The sequence below is a fragment of the Brachyhypopomus gauderio genome, chromosome 9, assembly GCF_052324685.1.
Source record: "Brachyhypopomus gauderio isolate BG-103 chromosome 9, BGAUD_0.2, whole genome shotgun sequence".
In the NCBI taxonomy this organism is placed as follows: Eukaryota; Metazoa; Chordata; class Actinopteri; order Gymnotiformes; family Hypopomidae; genus Brachyhypopomus; species Brachyhypopomus gauderio.
In genome coordinates, this window is record NC_135219.1 from 5499874 (window position 1) to 5517973 (window position 18100).

Here is an 18100-nt window from a genome sequence, read left to right on the forward strand (position 1 = left end):
TGGCTTCTTGGTAAGCAACAAAATTTAAGCATTTAAATAAAAGCATTTGACATTTCCAGCTTGGAATAATTCATTTTAAACATGGGTAATTGTTAAATTACTTAGGAAACAGCAGCTACGTGCTCAAGATGTGGCTGATGACCCTTTGTAATCCACAGACTGACACGGAGCGGAGATACAATTCTCTCCATTCTCCACCCGGTCAGTCGTGGAGAAGGCGATTGGGCAGCTGAAAAGCCAGTGGCGCTGGCTGGACAGGACTAGGGGATGCTCGTGTATTGGCCAGAGAAAGTGTGTCGTATTGTGAGGGCATGTGGGGTCCTGTACAATGTTGCGCACAGGTATGCCGTGCCATTGTTAGAGGTGGTGGAGCACACAGCGAACCCAGAGCCAGGAGAAATTAATGCGTAGCGCAAATTTTAACCAATTATTTTATTGAGTGGCTGATGCTAGTGAGCGCATCACTGATATTTTTTTGGTGCATTATATTATTCTGCCAGTGTGCATAATTCTGACTCCACAACATTTAAAGCTTCACACACGCTGTCCCACTCAGACCTTTTGCGCTTTGCCGTAATGCCACAACGTGCCAAACAAACATTTTTTCCACACCTCTACCTCATTCAGGAGCGTCTCTACTTTCACATTCGGTGAAGTTCCTCTTTTTTCCCCGTTTAGACATGGTTTGTGATAGATCAGAGAGCAAACTTCTCCGGTGCAGGGCAAATTTAAATTAATTTGCATATTTATAGGGGGGCGTGTCACCGTGTGCGCTCAATTCCACGTTGATTGGGATGTACAAAAGAAATGTGCGTGGATTTTCGCGCGCCATTTTCTGGATTTGTACGTACGTCAATTTTTAGTAAGAAACCCGCGCAAGTCTTTGTACATGAGGCCCCAGTTCCCTACCACCAGGCCATGACTGCCCCAGTGACCTCTTTACGTACCTCAGAACAGCTTTCAGAGAAAAGTGCAGCATATCTCAATTGCTGCACACCTTCTATGGTCGTAAACAATTAGAGGGTGAAGACCTCCATGTTAATTCACATGCACTGTCCCATATTCTGATTTCCATAGTGAAGCAAAATCCTAATGCTATGTTTCATGAAAGGGGTGCTGTTTCGAGACCAGTTGGTTGAAGGAGTGAGTGATGCTGGTTTTAGGAGAGAGCTGCATAGATTTGTCAGGGAGAAGCCGCACTTAACTTTCATTGAGGACCCCCAAGCTCAGCATTAAGCGGGGTAGGAAGCGTACTGCTGTGTCTCAAGACAAAAGCAAGGTGTTCTGCTATTGACTTACCAGCTAAGCCCACCATAAGTTTAGATGATGTTCTTAAGATAGTGACTGAACAGGGCAAGGCTACTTCTGAGTTAACCAATACAGTCCGGGAACTTACCCTCCCTAGGTCCAAGGTGGACACTGCTGCATCTACTACAGTTGGACAGAATACAAAGCCTACGTTTACTGATGATGGTCAACTTATATGCTTTAAAAGGACAATTCTGGGAAAAGTCATGAAAGGAGGGTTCTGAAATTGGATCCAGTGCAAAGATTTTTTTTTTGTGCTGCTGCGGTTAAGTGACCAGTGATGTGCACTTCTAGGTATAAGTAAGTCGAACAGATGCGTCTAGTAAGATATCACAACGGACCGGCGCTTGGCGCTTCTAGTGTTAAATGTAATGGCGTAGGGCACATTACTCAGAAGGGTGTGCCCCCCCCCCCCCTTGATCCTTTGGTTGCTCATAACAATGCAGTGTGAGGACAGACTGTAGGTATTCCAAGCACACAACCCAGCCATAGCAGACTTCTGGGACGTGTCATTGGTACCTGTCCAGTCGTGGAGGTGGAAATGGGGGGGTACATTCACTTCTTCAGGGAACATCTCCATCGTGATGATGATGACATGCTGTCTACATCTCACTGTAAACCTGGATTTTATATCTACTCAACTGTTTAATTTCAATGTACATAAATATTTAGGTTTTATTGCATTACTATCAAATCTAAGTATATTGTACTTATATTTGCACACACTGAAATTTACTAACAATTTTAAGTTTAATGAACTGAAAATTAAATGTTTTCAACTGATCAACTTAAATACTTTATTGTTGAACACTTTTCCACCATTTTGTTAGCTTGCTGTTTGTAGTCAGGCCAGGCAGACACATGTAGGCAAAACACAAGTCAGAGTTGCAGTTTGTTTTAACCAATGCGGCCGATTTTTTTAACCTGCTGCATTTTATTCGGTAGCCTAAGCTGTTTACGAGCTGTGTTTTCTTTTAATATTAACCATATTTGTTGACGGACATTCTCACGGCTTTTTCAACAAGTGAACCATATAGAATTTTGGTGATGGACAATTTGGCCAATCTACCCCAGGCTGTCTGTCTTCTTTTCGGCCTCATCTATGCCCTTCACCTGGACTACCCTAAGGGCATGAAAAACACTTTCTGCTTCATGCAGCAAGTAATGCTCAAAATTGGTAGTCGTGAACTGCCACCCAAACTTCAGACTTTAAAAAATCAGCTTGTAGTGTGAAACTACATGTTTCTGTCTTTGTTTTTGCTCTTGTGTGCTGTTTGTGGTGTCCACATTATGGCCTACAATTCATGAGCATGTTCTCTTTTACTTACTAGTCAGAATGTCTTTAGTATACCAGTAGTAGTTTAGAGAAGTAATTTTCTCAGTGTCTAAGTAGTGGTTAATGTAAATTACTGTAATGTGTAAGTACTTTTAAGTAAATACTACTGAACAGAAATAGGATTTTGTCTTTTTCACTAAATATTTGTAATCAAAGTAAAAAAGAAAATAAAGACACTAAATAGTTAGTCATGGCCTGGTGGTTAGGGAACTGGTCTTGTAACCGGAGGGTCGTGGGTTCGATTCCCAGACCTGAGGCCATGACTGAGGTGCCCCTGAGCAAGGCCCTTAACCCTCAATTGCTCACTTATATAAAAATGAGATAAAAATGTAAATCGCTCTGGATAAGGGTGTCTGCCAAATGCTGTAAATATAAGTAGTATTAATGGGTAAAGCGATTAGGATAACAAGTACAGAAAAGTTCAATCATTGTACCCTTGATGCAAACCAACTTTATATTTTAAGTAATACTGACTTACATTTTCATTGCATATTACTTACATTTTTTAGTAAACTCAACTTATCCTTTTAGGCAAAACAACTTTATGTTTTAAGTAATTCGAACTTAAGTTTTCATTGTACATTACTTAAATTTTTAAGGCAACCGGTTTACTCATATCCTCCTGAGACCCAGAATTTTTTTCTTGTTGATATTTTGTTATTTCTATGATATTCTAAGTCTACATAGTCATAAAAATGTATCAAATCAATTAGAAACTGAAAACATGTTTTTATTTGTTTTTTATAGCATGTCCTCTACAGAGGACTTCGGGACTCAATTGACTATGTAATAAATATAAATAATAATAAATTGTAACATGCACAAACCCAACATTCATGCAAAAATGATATATTATTCTCTAAATTAATGAAATACATTGAAAATATTTGTACAGTTATTCATAAAATTGCATCAATTCATAAATGTATCAACAATTCAAGTGAATAATAAATATAAAAGTAGATTCAGACTCAGAACATAAAATATTCTTCATACTATTTACATTAAATTCTACAGATGAACAAATTTGAAATGAATCAACAATACATAAAGTGTAATGTGTAATTCATGTAAGGAATATGACACTGTGCAGGAATGACCCATAATAAATAATTGTGGAAAATATAGGTAGTGAGTCCCGGCTTTTATTTTACATTTAGAAATGTTACACAATGCAAAAACATGGATAAAACTGTAAAAGAGATGTTCATCTAAATTAAAGCACCTAAAAATACAAATTAAATCTAAATTTACAGGCTTACTTTTTCCTTGCCCATAAAATGTCCCAATTGTGATGCCAGCAATTTTGAAAGACCAGGAAGTAAACATTCACAAGGTCCCACCCCCAAACTTGTTGCATCATTTTAAAGCCCACAGTCTGTTCTTAAAGGCATAGTAGCAATCATCATGGTATCATGATTAGTTTTTTTTATATAACTGCAAATCTACCACACAGAGGACAAAAGAGGACACAGAGGACAAAAATGAATGGCTGGGTCTCAGGAGGATATTTTTAAGTAAACTCAACTTATCCGGGCTTACAGTGAGCTGGCTTAACCCTCCTATCGTCCTTGGGGTCAATTTGACCACATTAAATGTTTATCATTCAAAAATAGTAGTTGACTTTTTCTTTTGCTTCATATTTCATGACATTTCCTAATTTGATGGGGACAAATGATAAAGTATAAAATTGTCATGAAAATATTTTTTCAATGTGCTCAACACATATTGCACGCATCGGTCGTCCTCAAGGGTCAATTTGCCCCCAAGCTGTTTTAACTGTTAAAACTTTTCTATCAGTGTATGTAACCTAACATGACCACACCTGCAGGTGCAGTTGATAGATCCGATATATTTTGTTGATATACTTTGATCATTCCCACAGTAGAACTGTTTTATGTTTGACTACTATCATTTTCATAAAAACCTATTCCATGTTTTTACTAGTATTTGACATGTTTTCATTATCCATTTTCTGTCTCACAAATGCCCCCCCCCCCCCCCCAAAAAAAAAAACACACTCAAAAAAACAAAAAAATAAACCTCTCTTATTTTCTGTTGGTGGCGCTATAGTAAAGGCCCTATCCATCATCACCAAAACAAGACTTGTGGTCATTAAAACCCTCCTATTTTGTGCATTCTTGTGAAACAGCCGTTATGTTTAGGGTCACCTTGACCCTGGTGCATGTTTAATTGTCCAAAAGATGTCTGAAACCAAAAAAATCCTAACAAGCAGTGTGAATATTTAATTACTAACTACATTACTAATTATTCTATCAATATTTAGTGCAATGGTGTTCCTTACTTGTAACAGGTAATGGTTCAATTAAGATAGTTTTTCATAAAAATGTGAAAATTCCCATGTTCAAACTATGATACCAAACACACACAACACTCATACACTTATACACACACACTCACACACATACACACACACACAAACACACACTCTCATACACACACATACACACATATATACACACACACACACATACACACATATACACACACACACACTCTCATACACACAAACACACACTCTCATACACACACACTCTCATACACACATACACACACACACAAACACAAACACACACTCAAACATACACTCAAACACACACACAAACACACACACACACAATTATACACACACACATACACACACACATACACACACACACACACAAACATACACACAAACACATACACACAAACACATACACACATACATACACACACACACACTCAAACACACACTCCAACACAAACACACTCAAACATACACTCAAACACACACAATTATACACACACACACACACACACAATTATACACACACACACACACACACACACACACACATACACATACACTCGCACAAATAAAAAAAAAAAAAAATTTTTTTAAAGGGTAAAAAATTTTAAAAGGGTCAAATTTACCCGAACAGTATCTATGTGATATAAACATGCAGGGGGTGGTTGCAAATATCTGAAATGAATTATTTTCATATAATATGTTGATTACACTAATTAACCCTAGCAGAAGAAGTTTCATACTGAAAAAAATGATTTTAAATATATTTCCTACATCTTCAAACTTTGAAAAGTGTCAACACAAATAGGAGGGTTTTAATGTTGAGAAGTAAATTTGAGAAGATATGTATGAAAAAAATCAAGATTTAAGATTAAAATAAAAATTTTATTTTAAAGGTTTGGCCTGATGGTGGCGCAAGAAGACAGGTCAACTCATGGATTTTCAAGGGGTTATTTATGTATTTAACAATACCAAAAAAGTGGTAAACAATGTTTTGTAAATCATTTTCTGGAGATAAATATCCCTGGGGTCAGATTGACCCCAAGGACGAATCGTGTTATTATATATTTGAGGACAATAGGAAATCACTGCTGCCAATGGCTTAGACATTCCATATCTAGGCTATTTGGAATTGGATGTTAAAACTATGGACATGACTACACCCAAATGTGCCTTCCTTGTTGTACAGGACACTGAGAACTCCTCTATAGTCCCAGGACATAAGTTCCCTATGATCCCTTGTCCCATCCCAGGTGTTGGTTCCTGTCCCCGTAGTAGTGTCTGTCCGTGTCTATGTCCCTGTTCCCGTATCTATGTGTAGTGGTGTCATTTCTGTTCCTGTCCCCATGTCTGTGCCCCAAGTTATGACCCATTTTGTGCCCATACCTGTCTCTGTTTTCCATCGCATATTTACCTCTGTGTTTGCCTGTTCCCTGGCCTCACTCCCATGTCTAAGAGAGGGGATACTGTCACGTCACCCTTTCTAGCTGTCGCTTTGGGTTCCTGCTCCTTGTGTCTGTGTTGTTCTCTGCGAGTCTGCCCCCCCCCCGTCTGCCACGCCCGTGTCATCAGTGTCTTCACCTGTGTTTAGTTTAGTTCTGTGTATTTTTAGTCCCTGTGTTTCCCATGTCTGTGATCAGTTGTTTTGTTCTATTTGGTTAGTTTGTGCTCTTGTTATTCATGCTCCTTGAATAAATCTTGCTTTCCTCAGCGTTTGTGTCCGCCTCCTAGCTCCGCAGCTTATGCAGCGTTACACTGATCTGCTTGTCAGCAACAATAATAGTAATTATTCACTGATTGTGTCTGTCTGTGAGAAATTTACATTCATTGTACTGTGAACATTCGTATAGTGTTTTGCAGTTCTGAACTTCCGAACAGAACTGAAATCAACAGTTGTTGTCGATGTTTTTTTACTTTAGACTGAGAAGTGCAGGTGCAAATGGTCAGGACTACAAGGGAGGCGCTGATTTTTTTTGTTCTTGGGCACATTGCAGCCTAAAAATGGCCCCGATTGGAGGAGAGCAACATGCTGTCATACACCAGCAGATGTTGAGGAGGAGCCACCTCGTAATCTACCTGACCACAGAAATGGTAAAATTGTCCCAGATGCAATATGCATCAATATGCAATCACTATTTCTCCCAATAATTATTTCATCTTCATTTCTCTTATAAATTTATAATTTATGTTCATGATTTCTTTATTTCCTGGGAGAAAATTGTAATTTCCTTGTCCGTATTCTTTAGCAAGAACATTCACATCTGTATACTCACAGCAACTACCCCTACCTTTAACTTGTATTTCAATAACTCAATTTCAAAGCTTGTCTGTTTTATTTGGAGTTTTATGTGCTCCATCTTTTGTTTGCTTAGTATTTAAGTCTATGTCTGTCAGTTGTTTGTTGACCGTCAGTGTGCTGCTTGTTTCTACTAGCGAAAAGTGCATTTATGTTTAGCTACTTATCGTCTCTGCTTTTTGCCCCACCCTCACCGATGTTACAATATGCAACATACAGTATACTATACAGTGCCAGCTCTTCTGCCCGGGTGAAAGGTGGTGGTAATCCCCCTCCTGTTTTCTGTGCCTCAACCTTTTTCATATTAGCTATAAAACCAATATAAAGCAATTGTAAGCCATACCAAGCTGGTTACAAGTAAGTAGATACAAGTCATACCACTTTGCACGTTTGCATGTTTTTACGTTTCATCTTTACTTACAAGTTTATATTTATGTCAGTAACTCACGCATTAACTTGGTCTGCAATTTTTTGCCTTGCCAATTCCCTTTTAATTACATTTAAATATGTATTAATTTTCTGCATATGCAGTCAGTAATATTTCCTGCTCTAAGGGTGTGGAATAACTTTCATCATTGGTTTCCATAGTGAATCGGTTTTTCCCTACTCCATTGCGAATGCCTATTTATGGGTAACAGTGAAGATGTTTCAGTTGGGCTTAATCTACTCAGAATTGACTAATTGACTCCTGATCAGCTGTTGTGGAACTGGAACCTTTGATTATGAAACCGCGCAAGGTCACAATCACCAGAATTTTAGGAATCAGCTGTTTTCTGTCAAAGTTGATTGAAACCAGTACTAAAGGCCGTCTCCCCCTAGTGGGCTACATCCGGCCGTCCACCTCCCCAGTGGCTGCGGGGTTTTTCTTTGTGGAAAAGAAGGATGGGGGTCTCCACCCTTGTATCGATTATTGCGGCCTGAACAGCATAACTGTAAAGAATAATCACCCTCTCCCCCTAGTGCCCTCTGCGCTAGAGCAGCTATGAGAGGCTCGCGTTTTTACTAAGCTGTATCTTCGAAGCACATACAATTTGCTTAGAATTTGTGAGGGAGATGAGTAAAAGAGAGCTTTTGTCACTAACTGTGGCCACTACGAATATTTGGTCATGCCTTATGGATTGGCAAAAGCACCTTAAGTGTTTCAAGCCTTTATTAATGAGGTATTCAGAGATATGCTGCACAGATGCGTGGTTGTATACATTGACGACATTTTGATTTATTCCACTGACATTAATGAACATGTTCACCATGTCCAGGAGGTGATGACCTCCTCTTCATCAAGCTAGAGAAGTGCGAATTTCACAGAGAATATATAAAATTCCTGGGTTATAATATATCCCCCCTAGGCATCTCCATGGATGACACAAAGGTAATGGCTATCACGAATTGGGCCACTCCCTGTACGGTAAAGGAGCTCCAACGGTTTCTAGGCTTTGCCAATTTTTACCATCATTTTATACGTGGGTTTAGTACAGTTGCTGCACCTCTCCCATCAATACTGAGGGGAAAACCACGGAGTTTAAGATGGACGACGGAGGCTACAGAGGCTTTTTCCACCTTATTCCACCTTAAAGAGGTGATTCACGTCAGCTCCCAACCTAAAACATCCTGACCCACACCTCCCATTCGTTCTGGAAGTGGATGCATCAGCAACCGGTATGGCCGCAATCCTGTCACAACGACACAGTAAACCCCCAAGTTATTTCAGTGTGCTTTCTTTTCCTGTCAACTCTCTGCCACGGAGAGGAACTATGATGTGGGCAATAGAGAACTACTTGCCATTAAGTCGGTGTTAAGAGGAGTGGCGCCACTGGTTGGAGGGGGCACGTCATCCCTTCCTAATCATCACCGATCACAAAAATTTGGAATACATATGGGCAGCATGTCGCTTGAATGCAAGACAGGCCAGATGGGCATTGTTTTTACTCGGTTTAACTTAAATCTTACGTTTTGCCCAGGTTATAACAATACAAAAGCAGACGCTCTTTTACAACTGTACGATGAGCCGGAGGGTGAGATCCTGGAGGAGTCAGAACCCATTATTCCCCCCTCGGTAATCGTCGCTCCTATTCGTTGGGACGTGGACACGCGCATTCATCACGCACTGTAATGCAGCACGTGCTGCGGAGTGAGGAGGCGGACACAAACGCTGAGGAGAGCGAGATTTAATAAAGGGAATACCAAACTCAGGGTCAAACAGAAATGCACTGGTCAAAGCCGAAATGGAGTCCGAACGAGAAACACGGAGAGACATGACAGAACGATAACTAGAAACAAAACACGGGTAGAACGCAGAGCAACTGAAACAAACAGATAACACAGGGCAACTCGGCAGCGATAACAAGACGTACTTACAAACAGGATAAACTGGCACGAACATGGCAACACGAAGGCATGAGATGAGGACCACGAACGAACAGAATGAACAAAGCACGAAGCACAAAACCACAGATAACCAGACCGGGGATTCACAGGGACTATATGAACACAGAACTAACAAGACACAGGTGAGGACAATGATGACACGGGCGTGGCAGACAGACAGAAACCGGGGCTACAGACAAGCAGGGCGGGATCAATGGGCAAGGAAAACAGACACGAGGGAACCCAGAGTGACAGCTAGGAGAGGGGGTGTAGCCATACGTGACACGCACACAACCTAGACCCCCCTCCTAGCAATTGTCCGACAGGTAAAACATATGTGCCACTAAGCTTACGGCCTGAGTCAATTCATGAAATTCACTCCTCACCAAGCTCTGGTCAACCGGGCATACAACGTATGGTAACATTGATACAAGCGCAATATTGGTGGCCGCACATGTCTAAGGATATTGCAGATTATGTAAGCACCTGTGAGGTCTGCACACAAAATAAAACTCCACGACAACTCCAAGCCGGCCTTCTAGAACCCCTCCCTGTGCCAAAGCGCCCCTGGTCATACTTTGCTGTGGCTTTTATTACAGATCTGCCTTCATCTTGAGGTAATACCTGTATTTTGGTAGCCATTGACCGATTCTCAAAGGCCTGCCGTTTAGTTCCATTACCCAAACTCCGAGATCAGGAGGTTTCTGAGATCCTACTGCAGTCATTCACAAACAGACTGGAGTACGTTCCTCCCCTGGGCTGAATATGCACAGAATTCACTGACTCATTCCTCCACCGGACTCACGCCTTTCCAGTGCATACTAGGCTACCAACCGCCGCTGTTCTCTTGGTCAGGAGAACCCTCCGATTTACCCGCGGTTGATGACTGGTTCCGAAATAGCGAGCAAGTCTGGGAGGAGACGCACGAACGTATACGAAGGGCGATCCGCCATCAAAAGATTCAGGCAAATTAGAGATGCCGACGTGGGCCGGTATACCGCCAGGGTCAGTTGGTGTGGCTGTCCACCCGTGATCTCCGACTCAAGATCAAGTGTAAGAAATTGAATCCACGCTATATAGGCCCTTTCAAGATACTGCTCCGTATTAACCCTGTGTCATACAAATTACAGCGGCCCCCACATTGCCACATCGCCCCCACTTTTCATGTCTCTTTGCTCAAACCAGTGGTCTCTTCTGGTATGTCTCCGTCTCCCTAGACTCCGCCTCCTCCGCCTCTTGACATCGACAGTGGTCTCGCCTACCTGGTTCAAGAGCTGCTGGATTCTCGTCGGCGGGGCCGTACTCTACAGTCCTTGGTGGATTGGGAAGGGTATGGTGCGGAGGAAAGGAGTTGGGTCAATGCCGACAACATCCTGGAACCCTCCCTCATTCAGGACTTTCATGCGGCCAACCCTAGTCGTTCAGCTCCCAGACCTCGCGGTCATCCTCGCCGATGTCGATCTGTGGCGTCAGGAGCCGCCCCTTCGGTGGGGGGTTCTGTCAGACCTGGAGTCACTACCTCCGTCCGCCACCAGAGGTCACCATCACCGGAATTTTAGGAATCAGGTGTTTTCTGTCAAAATTGATTGAAACCAGTACTAAAGCCCGTCTCCCCCAGCCCTACCTCGCGAAGTATTGCCACCTCTTTACGAGTGACTACTGAGCGTATTCCAAGTGAAGTCTCTGATTGTCTTTCTGGTACTTGATCTTGTTCTGGTTTTGTCGTTTGCCCCTGTCTAGCCTTCCGGTACTTCTGCCTGACCTCGCCCAAGTCCTCGGATCTGGCTGCTAATGTCCTGACTTCCCGTGGCCTGTTTCTCCCCTTGCTATTCCCCTTTTGTGTATTTTTGTCCTCCTTTTATTAAAGGAACTCTGCTTGCACACTATGCTTATGGATCCTCATTCACAGCCTGATCACCAGGCATTACAGCAGTAAGTAAGGCAATTGGGAATCATGATCAGGTCAAAAGGAAAGCAGATTTGGAGGAGATAAAAGCCACTGACAGCAAGACAAGGAAACTCCTCATAATACAAGGAAAGATTTGTCCCAAATCCAGCACTCAGTAATAGTTCACTAAGCACAAGAAGGGGTCAAAAATTACTGAGCGTCAAAGTCAAATTTATTTAGATTGTGCATGTTATCACAATGCAGCTTTACAATGGTATGGGTCCAGATCCCTAATGAGCAAGCCAGGAGTGACAATGGCAAAGAAAAACTCCCTATTTTGAACCACTATTCAGGATGAAACATCAAAGATTAAAAGACAGTACAAATTCCAGAACCTACTTGTATAAGAATGGGATTCTGAGGAACTGAAATTCACATGTTTTCGGTACAGAATAAAACACACACAATATATTATATGGTGGTTATAAGTGTGATTTATTTGTGTAGCTTCTTGCTAATACACTTTAATGAATTTCAGTTGTTGATTAATATCCCTAATTTCTTGTATTTGGATGATTGTTTTACTTGAAAGGAAACTTTGTGTGGCCAATAACTATGTCCCAAAAGACTGGATCATGTGTTTGTTTCAAGCTTGTCTCCAATTGTCTGTGCTACCCATGCCATCATCATTGAGAGGGGGGGAGCAGTTTCCACAAAATACAAATATCAGAACTGTTAGCAGTTCAGCACACCATTACTTTGACCACGAATTTGGAATGTATATGTCTCTCCAGGAAAACCTAATATCTGCATTATTTCTTTACATGCTGAATCAATTATTCTTATGGGGATTAATCAAACTTATGGCTGTCTCTTGCTTTCTTGTCCAGAAAGATCTATATCTACTGCAGTATATGTTTTACTCTATGTGTCTACAGCAGCTACTGTTCTGCTAACAGTGTGTGGGAATCTGCTCATCATCATCTCTGTGTGTCACTTCAAGCAGCTCCACACACCAACTAACATGCTCATCCTCTCTCTTGCTGTGTCAGACTTTTTTGTTGGTGGCCTTGTGATCCCTGTATCATTAATATGGATGATTGAGTCTTGTTGGATTTTTAGTTCAATGTACTGTGTATGTTTTATATTGATATCCTATTTTCTCACAACCTCATCAATATTTAATGTTGCACTCATTGCTGTTGATCGGTATTTTGCTCTCTCTAAGCCATTTCTGTACAATAACACAGTCTCGCTCAGCACAATGTGTACTGTAGTAATGTGTAACTGGTTTGCATTGCTTCTTTATAATATAGCACTTCAGTACTTCAATGGACACTTCACAAGTCTGGCAATGTGTCCTGGAGAATGCTTTATGGTCCTGGATGAGGTCTGGTCTCTAGTTGATCTTCTATTGACCTTTGTTTTTCCATGTGCTGTCATTATCATATTGTATGTTCTTGTTTTTTGTATTGCCAAGAAACATGCCACTGCTATTAGAGAACTTAATAGTCACACTAGGACTCAGACCTCAAAGATCATGTCAGATTCAATGAAATCAGAGAGAAAGGCAGCAAAAGTGCTTGGCATTTTAGTGTCTGTGTTTTTGGTCTGTTTATTTCCATACTTTGTTTACAGTGTATTAGGTAATGTCATAGAAATTGAAATAGATTCATTTCAGAATGTCTTGATGTTGCTTTACCTGAATTCAGCCATTAATCCAATTATCTATGCTTTGTTTTATCCATGGTTTAGGAGGTGTGTTAAAGTTATTTTAACTCTTCAAATATTTAATAGTGATTCTTCACTGATAAATGTTCTTTGATTACTTAAATGTCCAATAGATATCACAGTGTTTGACTTTTTTCAGAACACTGATCCTAATGGATGACTGCCTTCAACCCTAGAATAACAGACCAATAAGCAAATATTGTTGTTTTTATCTTTATTTATATCTAGTTTATTGGATACCTTTAAGGTACTGTACATTTTATAATTGTCAAAAATAAGCCCTGTCCAGTGAAGTACAAAGTGGTGCACTACATCCTGTGCTGAGACCTCAATTTGACTCATGAAGACAGCACAGTCAAAAGAGTACAACTGAACTTGCTCTCAGGGTGATGTGAACTACTCCATTGCGAATTTCTCGACAAGTAGTTCCCTGAGTGCCCATTAGATGTTCTTCAGGTCATATATATGTAGTCAAGTGGTAAAATTTGCATTTATTTTATTTCTTCTAGTAAAAGAGATTATTTTGACAAGGTTTCTTTTTGATACAAGTAGTGACATAAGGTCATTGGGGCACCGTAGAATCGCACTGTGAGACTGTGAGGAGTACTAGTGCTATAGATATGGATATCTGCTGGTCCATGACAATAATAAAATAAGGAGAATTTAATAGTTGGCTATGGATATCGGCAGATACTCAGGCATTGTAAGGGCGATTTAGATTCTCTATGTTATGACTGTGCTGTTTTGCATGTCTAATGCATGTGGTAGTGTTCTTGTCCACAGAACTAAACAATACCATATTTCTTTTGGGTGTTTTTATATATTTTATTTCATTTTATGTGTACTATTGTTATTTTACAATCCTGTCTGAAGATTTCGTTCATTCCATTCAGTTTTCAGATGATCAGAATAATTTGTTCCCCTCCCTTCCGACCGCTACCTGATTAGTAGGCAGCAGTCAGAGCAAAGCCGTAAATCACTGTGGTGTCCAGTTTAATCTAAAGGCAAAAGGTGTCACATTTTGGTACCAGGAGTGGGGTTGTTCTGACAGCTATGGCAGAGAGTACAGCCAGGAGAAATACGGTAGTTGTGCAGGTCAGTGCTGGAGGAAGCCGGTGTAACCAGTGCCTGTGGGAAAGACGTCCACCTGAACAGTGGCAACAGCAGAGATTTGGAACCTGAGTTCAACATCCTCATCTCAGCACGACTCCTGTCAGGAAGGTCAAAAGAGACTCTAGTGACCTGCATATAATACCCTTCAGCTTGCCTGGAATGAAAGACTCTCTATAACTGAGTTTGTAGCAATGGAACAAAAAAAAAAGTCTGACATGGATGAAGTAGTGTCTGGTCTAATTCACCAAGAGGGTTAGGGTAGTGTGGGAGATGTTCAACACTACATCTTAGCAGAAGACAAGGGGAAGCTAGCCATTGCTAGTCTAAGTGGGGGATCAACTAGGTCTTACATCTATGTACCAAGGGAGAAACACGTTCAGTCTTTCAGTGGTGATGTGAATAAGGATGGAAGGGCTTTTGATGAGTTTATTGAAGAGGTATAGTGGGTTCTGTGTGCCAGGGATCAACCCCTTGAGGATCAGTCGGACTACATCCTCTCACTTTTAAGAGGGGCAGCCTTAGAGGAAGTGAAGTTAAAAAAGGGGGGGGGGGGGGGTGGCAACCTAGTGACCTCTTTACATCAGAACAGCTTTCAGAGAAAAGTGCAGCATCTCTTATTTGCTACACACATTCTATGGTCGTAAACAATTGGAGGGTGAAGCCCTCCGTGCTTATGCTTATTCAGATGCACTGTCCCATATTCTGACTTCCATAGTGAAGATACATCCTAATGCTATGTTTGATGAAAGGGGTGCTGTTTCAAGACCAGTTTGTTGAAGGAGTGAGAGATGCTGGTTTTAGGAGAGAGCTGCGTAACCTACAGGGAGGGAGAAGCCGCACTTAACTTTCATTGAGGTCAGGGATGATGAAGCCATTACATGGTTCTGGGAGGACCCCAAGCTCATTAAAGGGGGGTAGGAACCGTGCTGCTGTGTCTCAAGACCTGTCAGAAGCAAGGTGTTCTGCTATTGATTTACCAGCAAAGCCCACCATAAGTTTAGATGATGTCCTTAAGATAGTGACTGAACAGGGCAAGGCTACTTCTGAGCAGTCTGGGAACTTACCCTCCCTAGGTCCAAGGCGGACACTGCTGTATCTACTACAGTTGGACAGAATACAAAGCCTAAGTTTACTTGATCCTTTGGTCATAACAATGCAGTGTGAGGACAGACTGTAGGTACTCCAAGCACACAACCCAGCCATAGCAGACTTCTGGGACGTGCCATTGATACCTGTCCAGTCGTGGAGGTGGAAATGGGGGGGAGTCAGGGCTGCATGTTTGCTTGACACTGGCAGTAAGGTTAGTACAATCACAGAGAGCTTCTTCAGGGAACATCTCCATCGTGATGATGATGACATGCTGTCTACATCTAGCTGGCTTAACACTAGAAGCGCCAAAGCTCCGGTCATTTGACCGCTGTGACGTCTACTAGAAGCGCCGCCTCTGGTCGACCTAATTATACCTAGAAGCGCCGAGCACCGGTCACTTGACCGCAGTAGCACAAAAAATAATAATATCTTTGCACTGGATCCAATTTCAGAACCCTCCTTTCATGACTTTTCCCAGAATTGTCCTTTTAATAAACTAGTATTTTTACATTGTTAAAAGAAACCCTGCACATGCTAGTTTCAATCGATTTCGCTCGTATCTCTGTAATATTGTCGTCGTCGCCTACACTTCAAGACTGTGATTCTCTTTTCTGCCAGCGGGTGTCGCAAAGATTCGTATGTCATTTAATATTTAGTATAACTAAATAAAGATCAATAGTTTTCAAAACTAAATTATTCAAAGTTCAAACTGATTATTGTGTAAAGACAAAACGGAATTCGTCCGTTGAACGAAAGTGAAAGTGTTTCACTTTCCAAAGTCTTAAAATATATACTTTATTTATTAATATTATTTAATATATACTATATATAAGTTTACATCAATGGTTTTCAAACCGTGAGAGCGTCTTGCTTTGCCTAATAAATGCTTTAGTAGTTTGCAGGAATTCTGCGAATGGTAATTAGCCTACTTATCAAGTCAATATCTCAAATAAATGATCTCTCGGGTATAATCCCTCTTCGCCAGGGCTAGCTGTTAGATACATACATTATGTATGGCTGCTTTTGACACACTGGCATTACAAAAGAATTAAGCAGAATGCAAGTTACGTATGTAAATGCATACCTTTGCGAGCGAAACTGAGATGATGGCATGGGCGGTGCTGTTATGAACACTTTATTCACAATAGCATTCATGAGGCAACGTGAGCTATAAATTCGTCGGGACGCGGCTACACAGTTTGAGTGAAAACTCTGCTTGGGCGATCGAACAGCAACACAGTTTGCTTGAAAGCTCGGTTTTGGCGTTTGAACAGCAACATAGTTTGCGTGACTCCTCGGTTTGGGCGTTTGAACAGCAACACAGTTTGCTTGAAAGCTCGGTTTGGGCGATCGAACAGCAACACAGTTTGCTTGAAAGCTCGGTTTTGGCGTTTGAACAGCAACATAGTTTGCGTGACTCCTCGGTTTGGGCGTTTGAACAGCAACACAGTTTGCTTGAAAGCTCGGTTTGGGTGATTGAACAGCAACACAGTTTGCTTGAAAGCTCGGTTTGGGTGATCGAACAGCAACACAGTTTGCGTGACTCCTCGGTTTGGGCGTTTGAAAGGTTGCATAGTGCATTATAAAAATGGCACAGAGAATCATGTACACCCCAAAGCAAGTGCTGGACATGCTGTGCAATATTGATGAGATGGAATCGGAGGGCGAACAATGTGAGGTGTCGGATGGAGAGGGCGAAAGTGAAATGGATCTGAATCTTGAATCTGATTCAGAATCGGACTCTGAAACTGAGTGTGGTGGTGACTCATTTCAGGCCAAAGACGGTACGGTGTGGTTTGAAACTGCTGGCAAACCTCGGGGTAGAGCACAAGAGTGCAATATTGTGAGAGAAACCCCAGGGCCTACGTGTTATGCCAAGGACAAAATTAAAAGTCCACTGACCAGCTTACTGTGTTTGATTGACACAGAAATGTGGGGCGCAATTCTGAAATACACAGAGGCAGAGGCTGAACGAAATAATGCTCAGTTCAAACTAACAGCTGACGAACTGAAAGCATTTGTGGGTCTCGTTTATTTGAGAGGTATAACAGCCGGTAAAAGCATGAAACTTGATGAATACTGGTCTGCTGACTTAGGAAATCCCATTTTCAAAGAGACAATGTCTAGACAGACATTCAGAGATATCATGCGCTATCTGCGCTTTGATGACAAGAGCACAAGGGCTGCCCGCCTTGCGACTGATAAATTTGCTATGATCTCGGAGATATTTGATAAATTTGTGAAAAACAGCATTGCTTCTTACACGCCCGGTGAGAACATAACTGTTGATGAGCAACTGTTCCCAACTAAAGCTCGCTGTCGTTTCACTCAGTACATGGCCAATAAACCCGATAAATTTGGGATTAAGTTCTGGGTGGCCGCTGATGTTGAAACAAAATATATGTTGAACGCCATTCCCTATCTAGGGAAAGATGAAAGCAGGCCGGCTGGTCAACGGTTGTCTGAAAATATTGTGTTGCGTTTGATGGAGCCTTTCATGGGTAAAGGAAGAAATGTAACGACTGACAATTTCTTCACTTCATTGGCACTTGCAAACACCCTTTTGGCGAACAAAACCACTATTGTTGGTACGATGAATAAAATGAGACGTGAGATGCCCCCATGTACACAGGCACAGTCTGAAAGATTTTCCACCAAGGTGTT

The 18100-nt window shown here is 41.4% G+C and overlaps 1 protein-coding gene across 1 annotated transcript; it reads left to right on the top strand.

Annotated features, from left to right (window-relative positions):
* The first annotated feature begins 10497 nt into the window (after positions 1–10497).
* Positions 10498–13328, top strand: LOC143523645 (trace amine-associated receptor 13c-like). Its single transcript, XM_077018201.1, has 4 exons — positions 10498–10620; positions 10833–11152; positions 11483–11547; positions 12298–13328. Exons 1-4 carry the CDS (start codon positions 10498–10500, stop codon positions 13326–13328), a joined length of 1539 nt encoding a protein of 512 aa, XP_076874316.1.
* The last annotated feature ends 4772 nt before the right edge of the window (positions 13329–18100 follow it).